At 36.6% G+C, this 17,527-nt stretch overlaps 2 protein-coding genes across 2 annotated transcripts in view; one reads left to right on the top strand and one right to left on the bottom strand.

Moving 5' to 3' along the window:
- Positions 1 to 17,527, top strand: part of LOC141405746 (uncharacterized) — a 126,875-nt gene that overhangs the window by 75,613 nt on the left and 33,735 nt on the right. The window lies entirely within an intron of this gene.
- On the bottom strand, positions 13,013 to 14,128 carry LOC141405734 (peptidyl-prolyl cis-trans isomerase A). The gene has a single exon (XM_073990401.1). It carries the CDS (start codon positions 13,990 to 13,992, stop codon positions 13,063 to 13,065), a length of 930 nt encoding a protein of 309 aa, XP_073846502.1. The 5' UTR covers positions 13,993 to 14,128; the 3' UTR covers positions 13,013 to 13,062.

Below are 17,527 nucleotides of genomic sequence, written 5' to 3' on the forward strand. Positions count from 1 at the left end.
TCCACACCATATTAAATTTAATGCATTTGTGTGTTACTGTTGAAATGTTGTTTTCATAGTTTGTTGCTTTTTGTTGCCATAGACAGATGTCTTTGTGTGCTTGTTTTATGAGAAAATAGTCCATAAATCTTCCATTTAAAATCACAATGCCTGTGATTTACAGAATACGATTTTTAGCATGCCATATAGAAGTCGCAGTTGTATAAATCATTTAGAAAAATATTCTATTTAGTAAAGTATTAAAGATCCAAATTTAAGGGTTATATTTTTATTTATTATGGGTGGCGTATACGTTGTGACACGACTCATACGATAAGGGGTGCCACCGATAAGAAATGATTGCTATTGGTTTAGTCCTTCATTAGGTTTTTAGGTTCGAAAAGGTAGCGCATATATTTGCCCAAAATAATGAACCTTAACGCCTCTTGAAGAGTCTTTGAGACATCCTTTAATGAAGTAGAGGACCTTTGAGGAAGTTCACCATGGATTGAGAGATGTCTGCAGGAGTTAGCCATTGAATCACATTAGAGTAGATGGAGCTTATACATTTTGACAACTGTTAGATCTGGTAGAGATCTTCATTTGACCAAAGACCATCAAATAGAAAGGAGGTTCTATAGAAATGACTTTCCACTCTACAGAAATCTGTCAAAAAATTCTCTATTTAGCGGAAGAACGCTTTGGTACAAAAGCTACTGTAACGACCAAAAGTCTTCATATTAATTTTGGTCACATTTTTAATATTACATTAATAATTTACTTACTTACTTAGCTGGCCCATTACAAAACATTTGTTCCATAGACCGAACTAAGAAAAGATCTCAATTTCTCTCTATTTGTTGCTTCGCACTCTGGAATACCGCGCCTTTTCATCTCATAATCCACTTGTTTGCGCCATCTATTCCTTGGCCTGCCAATTCTGCGTGCACCGCCAAGCGATCCGTATTTATACGACTTTTTAGCGGGTTCATCATCGTTCATTCTTATGATATGGCCTAGCCAACGCAATCGCTGCATATCGATACGTTTAACAATATTGATGTCGTTGTATAGCAGATACAGCTCGTGGTTCATGCGGAGTCGATATTCAACGTCAACGTAGATTGGTCCGTAGATCTTTCGAAGAATTTTCCTCTCAAACACACCAAGCACTGCCATGTCTGATTGCGCAAGTACCCAGGCTTCGGAGCCATACATCAGCACGGGTAGTATCAGTGTTTTGTAGAGCGTTATTTTTGTTTGACGAGATGTGGCATTGTTTTAAACTGCTTACTTAAACCATAGTAGCATCTGTAGCTCGTCGACACCATCAACTTGGTCTTCTCACCGTTTACCGTCAGACCCAATTTAGCAGATTCTCCTTCGACCTACATAAAGGTATCAGTTACTTCTTTTACTGATCGACTCATGATGTCTATATCATCAGCATAAGCAAGTAACATGTGACTATTGGTGTAGATTGTGCCGCTTCTTTTGACTTCTGCCTCTCGTATAACCTTTCCAGCAGGATGTTGAAGAGATCACACGAAAGGCTGTATCCTTGCCTGAAACCTCTTTTGGTACAAAACTCTTCGGTGAGGTTCTTTCCTATTTTAACTGAGGACCTCGTGTCAGATAAAGTCATTTTACAAAGCCGAATGAGCTTTGCGGGGATACCAAATTCAGACATTGCTTGGAATACTTTTGAACGCAGCGGGCTGTCGAAGGCTGCTGTATAATCGACAAAAAGGTGGTAGGTGTCGATCTACATCTCTTGGGTTTTCTACAGGATTTGCCGCAGGGTAAATATCTGGTCAATGGTGGACTTGCCAGGTCTAAAGCCGCATTGGTATGGTCCAATTATCTCGTTGACCATAGGCTTTAGTCGTTCGCACAATATCCCTGACACGATCTTGTAGGCAATAGGGGCATAAGTCCCCTATTGATAGAGCATACAGTCTTATCTCCCTTCTTGTGGACGGGGCACAGGATACTCAGGTTCCAATCGTCGGGTACTCGTTCTTCCTGCCAGATGGTGCTAACTAGCTGATGAATACACCTTCTCAGCGTGTCGTCTCCGGTTTTGAATAGCTCGGCTGGTAAGCCATCGGCTCCTGCTGCCTTATTATTCTTCAGCCGATTTATTGCTGTCTTTACCTCATCTTGGCTGGGCGGTATACATTCAATACCATCTTCTGGGATTGGGACTGTGGTATCTTCGTCGTCTTCGCTGCTATTGGATACCAACAGTTTTGAAAAATGTTCTTTCCATATCCTGAGTACACTACCTGTATCAGTTACCAAATTGTCTTGCTGGTCTCCACAGGAGGATGTGCCTGTACCAAAGCTATCAGTTTGATGCTTGACTCTTTGGTAGAATTTTCGGACTTCATTCTTGCTCCTGTACATCTCGATTTTTTCACACTCCCGCTTTTCCATCTCTCTCTTTTTCCTGCGGAAAAGACGTTTCTCCTCTCTCCTTTTCTCCCTGTATCTCTCTCGTGCGCTACTCGTTGCTACGGATTGTAAAGTAGCCCTATATGCCGCATTTTTCTCTTGGGTGGCAGCACGACACTCCTGATCATAGCATGGATTCCTTGGTGGAGGTCTCTGGTATCCAAGTATGGATTTTGCGGCTGTTTGCATGGAGTGGGCAATGCTTTGCCATTGCGCTGATATGTTACCGGGATGAGGAGTGCTTTGATTAAGCAATTGGGCTAGTTGAGTGGAATATGCTGTGGCTATCTGTTGTGATTGCAGCTTACCGATGTCTAACTTTCGTGTTGTGTCTGTTCGTACTTTGTTTGCTACGTTTAAGCGGGTGCGTACCTTTGCTGCAACAAGGTAGTGGTCCGAATCAATGTTTGCGCCTCGGAACGATCGTACATCCAACACCCTCGATACATGTCTTCCATCTATCACAACATGATCAATTTGATTTCTTGTTTTCTGATCTGGAGACAGCCAGGTGCCCTCATGAATATCGAGATGATTAAATCTGGTACTGCTAACTACCATGTTTTTTGTAGCTGCAAAGTCTATCAGCCTCATACCATTGTCAGATGTTTCACTGTGGAGACTGAATTTCCCGACTGTTGGGCGCATTAAAATCGCCTAGAATGATTTTAATGTCATGGGCAGGGCAACGGTCATATGTTTCTTCTAAGCGCTCGTAAAATATATCTTTGGTCTGTTCGTCCTTTTCTTCAGTGAGAGCATGAGCGCAAATAAAGCTGATGTTGAAGAATTTAGCTTTTATTCGAATTGCAGCAAGTCTTTCATTCACTGGGGTGAAGCTTGATACCAGATGTTTTAGCCTCCGACTAACTACGAATCCGCAACCAAACTCATGCTTTACGTCATGGCAGCTATAATGCAGTGCGTCACCTTTAGGTGTTGTTGTGACGCCTTTCCCAATCCATCGTATTTCCTGTATGGCAGTAATATCGGCCTTGTACTTTTCAAGTACGTCTACCAATGCGAAGACTGCACCTTCTCTATAAAGAGTGCGAAAATTCCAGGTGCAGATTCGCAGATCATGGCCCTTAAAACGTTTGTGGGGTTCGTCAACTTTAGAGGGGGTTGTTTTTCGTTTTGTTCGTTTTTTCATAGTAGGCTGTTTTTTCTAGGGGAGGGTTACTAACCCGACTCCCAAACCCAAGTTTTTAACGTTCTTATTTAGTTACCTTACTACCTTTAACGGGTGTTAAAGGCAGTTCCCCAGGTGACACCACGGGGAGGTCAGGGTCCACTTGAGATGAAAGAGGGGCCAAGATAAATCCTGGGCTTTGCCATGTTAAATCCGGTCGGGACCGTTTCTTGGTATCTTCCATCGCCTACGTCACCCACATTAATAATTTAATTAATTTAAATGAATTTGTTTCAAATATTAACGGACAAATATTCCACCTAGCGGATAGCGTAAGCATCAGCACATAATGCATAAGAAGTATCCTAGCGGCGAAAATTAGTACAAGAGCGACAGATATTGGTACAACTGACAGCACGAACATTGCCTGTGAGGAAGTAATGTTTGAATGGAACGATCAGCCGAAATGGTATAAAAGGAGAAGTTGTTCACACAATCGGGGCAGACGTCTGGTGAGGGCTGTTGAGTTAAGTGTGATTTTGAAGAAGAAAAGGTGCGCAACTTTGGTTGGTCTGAGCCCTAGCCTTGTAAACCTTAACTCGTTGTGCTGACGCCGACTGACCGCAGGGCCAAGTGAGAGCTGTAGCAGTACACTCTATTCTTCGGGCTGCGTTGACCTGACTGACCGCAGGGCCAAGTGAGAGCTGTAGCAATACACTCTAATCTTTGGGCTGCGTTGACCCCGACTGATAAATAAATTCTTGTGACGACCCCGCTGAACCTACCCCAGCTTCAAAGGGAGAAAACACGTCGTCACACTACATCGCCTGCTTGCCTTGCTTTCCTTCTTCATTTCTGACATAATAAAAATAAAAGAATAAAGAAGACCGAACGAATTTCCGACTAGGTTGCCCTTTTCTTTTTTATTATTTTATCAGAAGTAAGCAAGGCAAGCAGGCGAGGAAGTTTATGTACCCAGGCCTTTAGACCTTTATGATTTTGTTAAGATCGATATTGTAGCGAATACGATTGCCCAAAAAAAGAATCATTGAAATTCTCAGTGGCGTATACTTGGTGACAACACATGTACGTTTAGGGGTTCTAAGGAAAAGTAAACAAGTAGGAATGATCACCTTGACGTCTTCATACCAAAATTGGAACAACAAATATGGTCTGTTTAAACATTGAGCAGGAACCATATTTAAATTGTTCCCTCATTTTTATCTCTTGTTCTAAGCTTCGTATAATTATGTCCCGCCGAATGGGAAACCTTTTTACCAAAATTATTTTCGTAACTTCTTTTTAAAATATTACAACACGCACACATTTACACTCACACACAAACTGGCATATTTAAATGATCAATTTAAGCATATTCCCAAAGGTTTGGTTTTTCATCTGCATAGCTAAGCATGTGTCTAACAGAAAGATAAAATACATGAAAAAAACCACCGAACAGAAGTGAAATTCTTCTTCTAAGTATTGCTACATTTTATGTTTACATTTCCTTTTACACCACATGCGTGTGTAATATAAACATTTGTAATTTGTTCATTGTTTTTTTCGCTTCTTCTTTTGTGAAGTTTTGTATCCCTCCTTTTTCTCCAGTGTAAATATTCTTTTGTTATTATTTGTATTTATTTTTGTAATTTGTCTTGTTGTAACAAGGCAAACAAAGCTTCATTTCGTTGTTTTTTCTTGTTTTTCTTTGCCTTACATTTTCCACGTTGTCTCGTGTCAATTTAACATCAAGTGCCGCCAACAATCGTATTGTTGCCGTAGCTCGTGTTTCTGGTCTTGATGTTGAACTGAAGTACGTGTAGCAGAATTATGGAGGGAATTGTTAACAATTTTCATAGAACTGGGACATGTGTAAAATTAAAGTGAATTTATGTTATGTTGTTGTTGTTCTTTGTATGTCGACATTCATTTTACTGTCCTTGGTCCAATAGACGAATTTTTGTGGAGTGAGAAGAAGTATTTTTTGTGAAGAAGTATTTTATATTCTCAAATGAAATTAAAAAATAAATAGCTTGTTGTGTTCATGGGCGTATGATGGTTGTCATCTTGTATACGCCACAGAGTTCATTATATTAAATTACAGAAAAGGGGAAAATAATTAGTAAGAGAACAATGTTGTTCTTTATGAGAAAAATTTTATTTGGCTGTGATAACATTTTTCCTTTATGAAAATGTCGTTCGGTCATTTGGGACAAAGTCCTCTATGTGATAAGCTTAACTCTCCTATCAGAAGAGCAACTGTTTTTCTATGGAAAGAGAAACTGGTCTTCTATGATGAGATCAAGCCGTCTTATATGAGAAGTCCAACAAGAGAATACTAATTTATATTCTATGAAAGGACCAATTGCTCTCTTTTGAAAAGACCATCTCGTCTTCCATAGTATATCTTTTCATAGAAGACCAGTTGGGAATGTCAACTGGTCGTCTATAGGAAAGCCAACTAGTATTCCGTGAGATGACCAACAAGTATTCTATGAAAAGATAAATTGGTCTTCTATGAAAAGGCTAACTCACCTGATGGCCTAAGAGAAGACTAACTAATCTTCCATGAAAACACCAACTGGTATTCTTTGAGAAGCCAAATTTGTGTTCTATAAGAGTACCAACAGGTCATGCTTTTCTAAGGACAAACTGGTCTCGTTCGATAAAGCCAAGACCAAGTTGCGTTTCATGACCAACTTGTCTTCTATGAGAAGGCCAACTGTTCTGTAGGAATACCAACTGGTCATTTTTTTCTATGTTTGTACGTAAAAGAAGTTTTTTCTATGATACTGCTTTTCGCTTATATGAGAAGATCTTTTGGTCATTTGTGATAGGATTTGTTTTAAACTTTCTGTGAAGAAAACCGAAAAACCTTTTTCTTTTTTCTTGAAGTGAACCCTTTTCCTTTGAGGAAAGCCTTCAATGTTATATGAGACGACACAAATGACCTCTGTATTAGGGGTTTCTATAAAATCAATAGGCTTTAAACAGAAGACTTCTAAAAAAGTCACCTTTTTCAAAGAAGAAGTTTAAAGACGCTCTTAAGCGTATAAAACACCTCTGAAGAGTTCCTCCTTAGAAAAATTAATTTTCGACATTCTGTTCTAAAAATGTCTGTGAAAAAGCTTTTGTTTCAAAATGTTTTCTACCGGTAAAAGGATATTTGCAAAGATTCAAACCAGTGTAGAATACATCATAAGTGGCTCAGAACTTTAAAGGGTTTCTGTAGAAAATTTTAACAAATAACGTTTAAAGGAAACAGAACAGAAGAGTCCTGAAGAGAATCTTTAGTCAAAGAGAAGACTTCTGTGGAATTTCTCTATTGATTAAGAGCCAATTAGAAGGGTTTGGCCGTTGAATGACTTTAGGGTACATGGAGCGCATACATTTGGCAGCAGTTATACGCCACCATAGAGATCTACTATTGACAAAAGGTCCTCATAGGCGTATTGTTGAACAAAACATACCTCATTAAGTCTTATTCCGAACAGAAGACCTTAAAGAATCCGCGTTTTAGTAGAAGAAGTCTGAAGAATGCCTTCTTTGAACAGAAAGCCTTTGAGGAAGTCCTCAATGGATAAAGGAACCTCTTGGGTGCTTTAAACTTTTAAAAGCTAAAGAGCTCTTTTACAGAATGGAAGTGCTTAAAATATATTCTAGTGGCTAAAGGCCCATTGAATAAACGTGGCTTGAAGAAATTCATAATAGTGCAGAATAAATCCTAAATGTCGTTGAATCTGAAAGGACTACAGGGGTAGGATTTAACAAGCGACTTTTAAGAAACACCTCTTTTTTAGCAGAAGGACCCTGAATAGATCTTTCATTGAAGTTGAAGATTTTTGAAGGGATTCTCTACTGATAAAGATGCGTCTGAAGGCATTTACCGTTGAATGATTTTAAGGTACACGGGGCGTATCCATTGTGACTGTAGTTATACGCCACCAGGGATCTGCAAGGTTGATAACAATTGTCTGTATGAAATGTAAAATCGTCTGAATATAGCTTAAGAAGTCTTTAGAGGGTCTTAATTGAATAGAGTGCCTCTGAAAATATATTCTATTGATTAAGGGGCATCCTGAAACCATCCTTTGTGAAAAGCTATTTTACAAAATAGAAGAGCTTTGAAGATATTCTCCCAATTTTGTAACACATCTTGGGTGGTCCAGAATCGAAGGAGATGTCTGCAGAATTGGGTTTTTGAATAAAACTACTTTGAAGGTGATTTGAGTAGACTTGTTATGAAGTACTCTACTTCATATTCTACTCTGAAGAGCACTTCCGCCGATTAAGAGACATCTAATATGGTTCACAATTGAAAAGCGTTAGAGTACATGGGGTGTATTTGACAGGAGTTTTACGCCACCAGGAATCTGCATGGGACCTTCCATTGAAAAAAAAAACTGTTTTATATGAAACTAGCGTACCCGGCGAACTTCGTCTCGCTATTAAGGAATAAAATTTCATACAAAAACTCAATTTTCGATTTTTACAATTTTCCGACTTTTCCAGAGGGATTTTCCAAAACTTTCTTCCGTAAAGACCTTCTCCTCGAAAATGCGAATAACTTACAAAAAATTTTACAGAAATCGGCCTAGCCGTTCTCATTTTATGAATTACTATACATTTTTTACACCATTTTTATATATATAGATAAAACATTCGAAGCGCTCGCACTGGAGGAAGAATATTCTCGAACATTTTCTTTATAGAACGGAAGATTTCACTGACAATTTCTTTATGGATTAGAATTTCTATTGGAATTAGTAGGGTTGTGTGGAATAAAAAAACCTTCGATAAAGGCTTCTATGAGAAAATAAATCTAAGAAGAACCTCCAGTAATTCGAATATCTCTAAAGAAAAATTCGGAACAGTTCATATAAGGACCATGGAATATATCTAAGGAGTTTATGGGTGCATATAAAGACCAATGGGAAGCTATAAATACAACAAAAGATAATATAGGATCCCTATATCTTGAGGAATTACTGTTTACGTGGTTAAAAATACCTTGAAAAACATGTCTATTTATTGCAAGAACTGTGAAAACACTGTTTATGGAGTAGAATACAAGAAGAAGAAGATATTATGGGGCGTATACATTGTGAGAGTAATTATACGCCACGAGGAATCTGTAAGCGGCCTTCAATTAAAAAAATGTTTTATTTAAAATTACGAACTCGGCACTGCCATACCGGGGAAGACTATTCTTGAAATTCTTCTTCATAGGATGAAAGACTTCAATGAAATTTTTTATGAAATAGAAGTTCTCATTGGGAGATTGTGTGTAAATAAAAAAAAACATCCGATAAAGGCTCCTATGAAAAATAAATCTAAGAAGAACCTCACGTAATTTGAATATCTCCAAAGAAAAATTCGGAAAAGTTCATATTAGAGCCATGGAATATATCTAAGGAGTTTGTGCGTGAATTTTAACAGCTATCAGAAGGCAGTATAGGATGTCCTTTATCTTGAGGGGTTTCTGGTGAAGTTGTTGACAATACCAATACTCCTCTATTTATCACAAGAACTCTGAAGACACTCTTTATGGAGTAGAATACCTCGGAATAAGATATGGGGCGTATACATTATGACAGTAGTTATACGCCACAATAAACATTAGAGAAAGCCTTCTAAAATCTTAGAAAATCATAGAGAAAATCCGCACTAAATTTATTATCTCCGAAGAATAATACGGAATGATGGAAAGGCCTTCAAATATATCTAGGCGTTTATCTGTGGATTAGAAAACCTATGGTAAGAACAAAAACCAATATGGGATGTCCTCTATAGAAGCGAAGATCTCGCGGAAGGATCTCTGTGATCAAAACATGTGCAGACGCAAATTGGGAAATTAATGAAAGAGATTGGGGAGAATGTAGCATTATTTTTAGTTCTGCTTGTGGAACAAATGTACAACTGACAAGTTCCGTGTAATTAAAAGACCGTTACGGGGTTCGCAATAGACGAGTAGACATATAGAAAGTTCTCCTTTCAAAGACGTCTGAAGGGGTCCCTCATTAAAGAGAACTTATACGAGAGATCCCCATCGAACAGAAATCATTATAGTAGAGTTTTTGAGAAAAGAGGACATCTGGAAAAGACTTCTGTAGATAAAAAAAACACATACCCCCATTATTATAAGTCTTCTTTTGTTAAAGTTTGGATTTTCCGAACAGATTTATAGCGTTCCGGTTAACTTAAAAATTAATGTGTTCATTAAATTTCATGGAGGACATTCATGGCATTAACTTTTGTAGTGTAAATTATATTTTTGATGACTGCAAATTAGTTTATTTTGCGTTTTAAAATCCATCCAATAGTAAAAGAAGACATATAATAATGGCCCATAGAATGTTTCCTATTTTGTAGAACATTTCTGAAGAGCCCCCGTATAGGCCAGAACATTTCATAAGTGGTCTTTTATAGAAAAGAATACCTCATAGGAATTTTCTTTGCAAGAAAAATAATTTTGAATGACCGTTCATGAACTAGAGGTCATCCATGGGTAAAATACTTTCTCCATCTAATATAAGACCGCTGAAGAGGTCCTTCGAGATCTGTTTGGGATCTAATGTTGAATGACCGTTCATGAACTAGAGGTCCTCCATGGGTAAAATACTTTCTCCATATAAGACCCCTGAAGAGGTCCTTCAAGATCTGTTTGGGATCTTCCATATTACAAAATTTATTAGAAATCCATCATTGAAAATCTGCAGATCTCATAAAGGATCTTTTATAGAGTGAAAAGTATTTTATAGGTACTTTATCCAATAGCAGATCTTCGAAGATGTTCTTCTTGGATCATGGAGCAAAAAATCTCATAACAGGTTGTTAGTATAATATAACACCCATAAACAATCCTCCATGGATTACAATATCTCATAAATTTGTCCTAGTGACTTCTGAGAAGGTCCTCAGAGAATGAACAATCTGAATGAAGAAGAAATCTTCTGTAGGGGTTCGTCATAGATCAGAGAACCTCTTAGGAGGTCCATCAACAATGAGAATGCATCAAGGAAGGTCGCTTTAGCTCAAGTAATAGAAAAATTGTGAACAGGCTCATCATATATCATACGATCTCTTAATAGCTGCTTTAAAAATAAGAATACCCCAAGAAGAGTTGCTTTATGAAAAAATACACATGAGAAGCAGGTTATCGCTAGATTAGAAGGCCCTCAAGATAGCCTTCATTTTTTCACACAGTATATGACATCTGAGGAGGTCCTCTAGAAACATAAGTTCTCGAGCAAGCTCTGAATATATCAAAAGATCTCATAGAAGATTATCCCGGAAATAAGAAACTTCTGAAGAAGTGTTCCATAGAACGGAAGACGCAATAATATATTTTCTTTGAAATAGTAGATATCAAAAACTATCGTCCTCTCAAGCCACAGCAATTTGCAATAAGATCAGAAGGAACAAGGTCCTCAAGTTGCTGGCCGGCTGACTGATGCTGACAAAGAAACCTTCTTGACCTCTTACAAAGCAATAGGACGGTATGTTATAAGTAATGCGGCGCCAGCGTAGTATGCAAATGTTAGCGCAACGTAGTTGAAAACTATTCAAACCAGTCAGAATGCTGCCCTGAGGACTGCAACAGGGTACCTCCTCATGATACCAGTTGACCATATTCATGAGGAGACGAAGTTTTTACCGGTGCATCCCCACAACAACATGTTGTCGATGCACTACCTGTTTGGGTGTTATCGCCGTGAGCATACCTGCCGCCATGTATTTCATAAACTATAAATCTCCTGCTTCTTAGACTACAACGTGAGAGGCGTCTAAGAAACAAGAGTTGTCCTAATGGATTAGATGACCTCTGAGAATGCTTACCTTTGAATAATATCTGAAACTAAGAAGTGAACGGTGTCGTATAACTGATGTCAAAATGTATACGCAACATGTTCCATTTTTTTCTAAATCAAATTTTGCTACTTTGGAACACAAAGAATAGTATTCCCGATAAATGTGATGACCTCTGTATAGGTTCTCTATGTAATAGGTGGCCTTAGAGTCATTTTTAGAATCCATATTTCGCTTATTTTCTATGCGATTCTAAAGTAAATATTGAGTAGTATGTTTTATTTCACCTTCGAATTATTCTATAGGTCGGGTGTATGGTGGCGTATAACTGCTGTCAAAATGTATACGCCACATTTCGTCCCACAAGGACTCGAAATAGTTTTTTACCAAGGTATATTAAAGAAGGTATAAGTGACAATCATCTGTTCTTATAATTGTTTGTTTTGTTTATTGTTGAAGATTCAATCTCATTTTCGATTGTTTGAGTGGAGTATTCCCCCATTGGCTCAACTTCATTTACTACCCTCTATTACAGAGAGTAATGTTTTTCAAAACGAACTGACAGTGTTGCAAAATTTTACTGATCGCTACCAATATCATGATTTCATCCCGGCGAAGGGAATTATCAATTGGCTTCTCAGTTTTTGAAATGATGCCTTTTTAGCGAAAACCCGAACTCTTTAAGTGTCTAGTATTCCCATATGAATGAGAATCACACTCACTTTTCGGCTTTTCCAAAGAAACACCAAATCAAAATATTTTGCAACATGTCAGCACCTATCAACTAAGAATTCTTCGAATTCTGTGAGTTGAAAAGAACACCAACACAGATGCCTGTGAGGTTGTTATTGGATTTTTTTTTTTTTTTTTGTTTTTAACAAAGCTCCATTCATTCGCCCGTGCCTCGGCTGTTGAAGATTCAATCTCATTTTCTTATAATTTTCAGAATGTGTTTATGTTTTCCAAAAAACCTGTTTTAGAATTTTCCTGTTATTCAATACTTCCATTGACATTTTATTTTCTAAAAGAACAAAGTTGTTTTTGTAAAATTGTTAGTTGTTGTAATTCATGCAACTACCTTCTATAAATATGTCTTGGTTTTTACTTGTTACTTTAAAGATTTGGATTTACTACGCCATCGAATAACTCCAGAAATATTCGCGTGTATGGTGACGCATAACTGCTGTCACAATGTATACGCACCCTGTATCTTTTCCTTTAAAACCAATTTTTTGAAATGCAATGGATTAAAACGTGAATACTACAATTAAATTCGAATACAGTATTTTCTTTTATTATCTTTTCAGAAAACATGTTTTCATTACTTGAATCCGCTTATAGAGAGAGGGAAAGAGAGAAAGCTTTTAAGGTGATTGTCGTTTGCAGAAAGGATATGAAAATGAAAAACAAATATCGATGGCTTTACGCGAATTCGTTGAATTGATTTCATATTTACTGGGATTTACTGGGATAACTGCACTGTAACATATCCATGCCTGTTGGCAGTTGATTTTATTTTCTTGGAATGAATTGGGCATACAGATGTGCAATATGAAATAATCCTCAACTGAAAATGGCTTTGAATTCGATGTTTAAACTGTTCTCTTTTTTCCTCGAAAAAAAAATCATTTAAAATTTATTATTCATCATTCATTTACTGTGTGAGGGTGTGCCTCCCTCCCCACTCACAAAACACCACATGTTGTAACATAAATTTCCTTCAACGGCTTGCCATTGTCGGATACTTCACAATTTTGCTGTAAACGCTGTAACACATGCTGGCCACGTCTTATCTTGCCAAAGGCAATCCGTTTGCCATTCAACACATCGATGGGCTTGAAACTCACGGTAAAACTGATGAAACGAAATTTACTTCCACGTAAATAACGACTGGGAAATGACAGGATACCTGCAGCACTACCATGATTAATGGCCATCGGATCATGTTCAATATTGGGTATGGTCAGGGCATTCTTATCCATCAAATGGAGTTCTCCCTCCAGCCAAAGATGCAACAAGATACGAGTAAATTTAAAACGTTCCGCTTGTTGTGACATACAGATGCGTACAAATTGTAGAACAATTTCAGGACATGCTTCGGTGAAGAGCTGAATCACCAGGCGTCCCAGTGGCTGTCCATTGCTTAAGTGCAAATCAAGAAATATTTGAGGCCTTAATAATTTCATCAACATGCGAGGACTTTTTATGAATGGCAAGTCACGATAACGTTGCCAAACATGATAGGGTATGCCGTTGGAGGGGGGAATGCTTTTAAGTTCTTTTTTTGAGACACGTTCCACGTGTTGTTTACGTTTGCTGGCATGATCCAAAGATAAACTGGATGCGAACAGGTCATGTGAGGATAATTGTCTTTTGACTTCTTCTTTTGTAAATGGACAACAACTTTTCACATGCCTTACAACGGTTGTCGGCGATTGGGTAAAAGTGCGTGAGTTCCCTTTCTGATATAATGCTGTCATCATTTCAATAAAAGTTAATTTTCGTTGCTCCCGAGAATCATTCACCGATGCTGGCTGACTATTGACCAAACTGGTAGCATTTTGTATGCGTAAACGATGTTGACGATATCTTTTCTTGCGTTCAATTTCATTCATGATGGATTTTGCATATCAATTTTTTGTAACAAGTAACGGGATGAATGTTGAATTTACAGCAATTTTTCCCAGGAGAAAATTAAGTTTAAAAATCTGTTTTTTATTTGGGAATTTTTGTAAGAAAGTGACAATTTTTTCCAAGAATTTTATAATAGAAGGGGACGATGTTTAAAAAAAATGTGGTTCTGAAATTGTTTTTCACAGGGTGCCATGTAGCGAATAAGTGTTGTCAACACTTATACGCCACCATTACCAGTTTTATTATTAAAACGTGGATTTGTTAAAGAATATTTTTCAGAGACCAAAAGGCCACAAAACGTGGATTTTTAAAGAATATTTTTCAGAGACCAAAAGGCCACAAAACTTGGATTTTTTAAAGAATATTTTTCAGAGACCAAAAGGCCACAAAACGTGGATTTTTTAAAGAATATTTTCAGAGACCAAAAGGCCACAAAACGTGGATTTTTAAAGAATTTTTCAGAGACCAAAAGGCTACAAAACGTGGATTTTTAAAGAATATTTTTCTAGAGACCAAAAGGCCACAAAACGTGGATTTTTAAAGAATATTTTTCAGAGACCAAAAGGCCACAAAACGTGGATTTTTTAAAGAATATTTTTCAGAGACCAAAAGGCCACAAAACGTGGATTTTTTAAAGAATATTTTTCAGAGACCAAAAGGCCACAAAACGTGGATTTTTTAAAGAATATTTTTCAGAGACAAAAGGCCACAAAACGTGGATTTTTTAAAGAATATTTTTTCAGAGACCAAAAGGCCACAAAACGTGGATATTTAAAGAATATTTTTCAGAGACCAAAAGGCCACAAAACGTGGATTTTTTAAAGAATATTTTTCAGAGACCAAAGGGCCACAAAACGTGGATTTTTAAAGAATATTTTTCAGAGACCAAAGGGCCATAAAACGTGGATTTTTTAAAGAATATTTTTCAGAGACCAAATGGCCACAAAACGTGAATTTTTTTATAGAATATTTTTCAGAGACCAAATGGCCACAAAACGTGGATTTTTTAAAGAATATTTTTCAGAGACCAAATGGCCACAAAACGTGGATTTTTTAAAGAATATTTTTCAGAGACCAAATGGCCACAAAACGTGAATTTTTTTATAGAATATTTTTCAGAGACCAAATGGCCACAAAACGTGGATTTTTTAAAGAATATTTTTCAGAGACCAGATGGCCACAAAACGTGGATTTTTTAAAGAATATTTTTCAGAGACCAAATGGCCACAAAACGTGGATTTTTTAAAGAATATTTTTCAGAGACCAAAAGGCCACAAAACGTGGATTTTTTAAAGAATATTTTTCAGAGACCAAAAGGCCACAAAACGTGGATTTTTTAAAGAATATTTTTCAGAGACCAAAAGGCCACAAAACGTGGATTTTTTAAAGAATATTTTTCAGAGACCAAAAGGCCACAAAACGTGGATTTTTTAAAGAATATTTTTCAGAGACCAAAAGGCCACAAAACGTGGATTTTTTAAAGAATATTTTTCAGAGAGACCAAAAGGCCACAAAACGTGGATTTTTTAAAGAATATTTTTCAGAGAGACCAAAAGGCCACAAAACGTGGATTTTTTAAAGAATGTTTTTCAGAGACCAAAAGACCACGAAACGTGGATTTTTTAAAGAATATTTTTCAGAGACCAAAAGGCCACAAAACTTGGATTTTTTAAAGAATATTTTTCAGAGACCAAAAGGCCACAAAACGTGGATTTTTTAAAGAATGTTTTTCAGAGACCAAAAGACCACGAAACGTGGATTTTTTAAAGAATATTTTTCAGAGACCAAAAGGCCACAAAACTTGGATTTTTTAAAGAATATTTTTCAGAGACCAAAGGGCCACAAAACGTGGATTTTTTAAAGAATATTTTTCAGAGACCAAAAGGCCACAAAACGTTGATTTTTTAAAGAATATTTTTCAGAGACCAAAAGGCCACAAAACGGGGATTTTTTAAAGAATATTTTTCAGAGACCAAAAGGCCACAAAACGGGGATTTTTTAAAGAATATTTTTCAGAGACCAAAAGGCCACAAAACGGGGATTTTTTAAAGAATATTTTTCAGAGACCAAAAGGCCACAAAACGGGGATTTTTTAAAGAATATTTTTCAGAGACCAAAAGGCCACAAAACGTGGATTTTTTAAAGAATATTTTTCAGAGACCAAAAGGCCACAAAACGTGGATTTTTTAAAGAATATTTTTCAGAGACCAAAAGGCCACAAAACGTGGATTTTTTAAAGAATATTTTTCAGAGACCAAAAGGCCACAAAACGTGGATTTTTTAAAGAATATTTTTCAGAGACCAAAAGGCCACAAAACGTGGATTTTTTAAAGAATATTTTTCAGAGACCAAATGACCACAAAACGTGAATTTTTTATAGAATATTTTTCAGAGACCAAATGGCCACAAAACGTGGATTTTTTAAAGAATATTTTTCAGAGACCAAATGGCCACAAAACGTGGATTTTTTAAAGAATATTTTTCAGAGACCAAATGGCCACAAAACGTGGATTTTTTAAAGAATATTTTTCAGAGACCAAAAGGCCACAAAACGTGGATTTTTTAAAGAATATTTTTCAGAGACCAAAAGGCCACAAAACGTGGATTTTTTAAAGAATATTTTTCAGAGACCAAAAGGCCACAAAACGTGGATTTTTTAAAGAATGTTTTTCAGAGACCAAAAGACCACGAAACGTGGATTTTTTAAAGAATATTTTTCAGAGACCAAAAGGCCACGAAACGTGGATTTTTTAAAGAATATTTTTCAGAGACCAAAAGGCCACAAAACTTGGATTTTTTAAAGAATATTTTTCAGAGACCAAAAGGCCACAAAACGTGGATTTTTTAAAGAATGTTTTTCAGAGACCAAAAGACCACGAAACGTGGATTTTTTAAAGAATATTTTTCAGAGACCAAAAGGCCACAAAACTTGGATTTTTTAAAGAATATTTTTCAGAGACCAAAGGGCCACAAAACGTGGATTTTTTAAAGAATATTTTTCAGAGACCAAAAGGCCACAAAACGTGGATTTTTTAAAGAATATTTTTCAGAGACCAAAAGGCCACAAAACGGGGATTTTTTAAAGAATATTTTTCAGAGACCAAAAGGCCACAAAACGGGGATTTTTTAAAGAATATTTTTCAGAGACCAAAAGGCCACAAAACGGGGATTTTTTAAAGAATATTTTTCAGAGACCAAAAGGCCACAAAACGTGGATTTTTTAAAGAATATTTTTCAGAGACCAAAAGGCCACAAAACGGGGATTTTTTAAAGAATATTTTTCAGAGACCAAAAGGCCACAAAACGGGGATTTTTTAAAGAATATTTTTCAGAGACCAAAAGGCCACAAAACGTGGATTTTTTAAAGAATATTTTTCAGAGACCAAAAGGCCACAAAACGTGGATTTTTCAAAGAATATTTTTCAGAGACCAAAAGGCCACAAAACGTGGATTTTTTAAAGAATATTTTTCAGAGACCAAAAGGCCACAAAACGTGGATTTTTTAAAGAATATTTT

The sequence above is a fragment of the Musca autumnalis genome, unplaced genomic scaffold (genome assembly GCF_047663935.1).
Source record: "Musca autumnalis isolate F117 unplaced genomic scaffold, ASM4766393v1 scaffold_5, whole genome shotgun sequence".
Lineage (NCBI taxonomy): Eukaryota > Metazoa > Arthropoda > Insecta > Diptera > Muscidae > Musca > Musca autumnalis.

Coding starts and splice junctions, on each gene's coding strand:
- LOC141405734 (XM_073990401.1), bottom strand. CDS start 13,992: ATGAATGAAATTGAACGCAAGAAAAGATATCGTCAACATCGTTTACGC.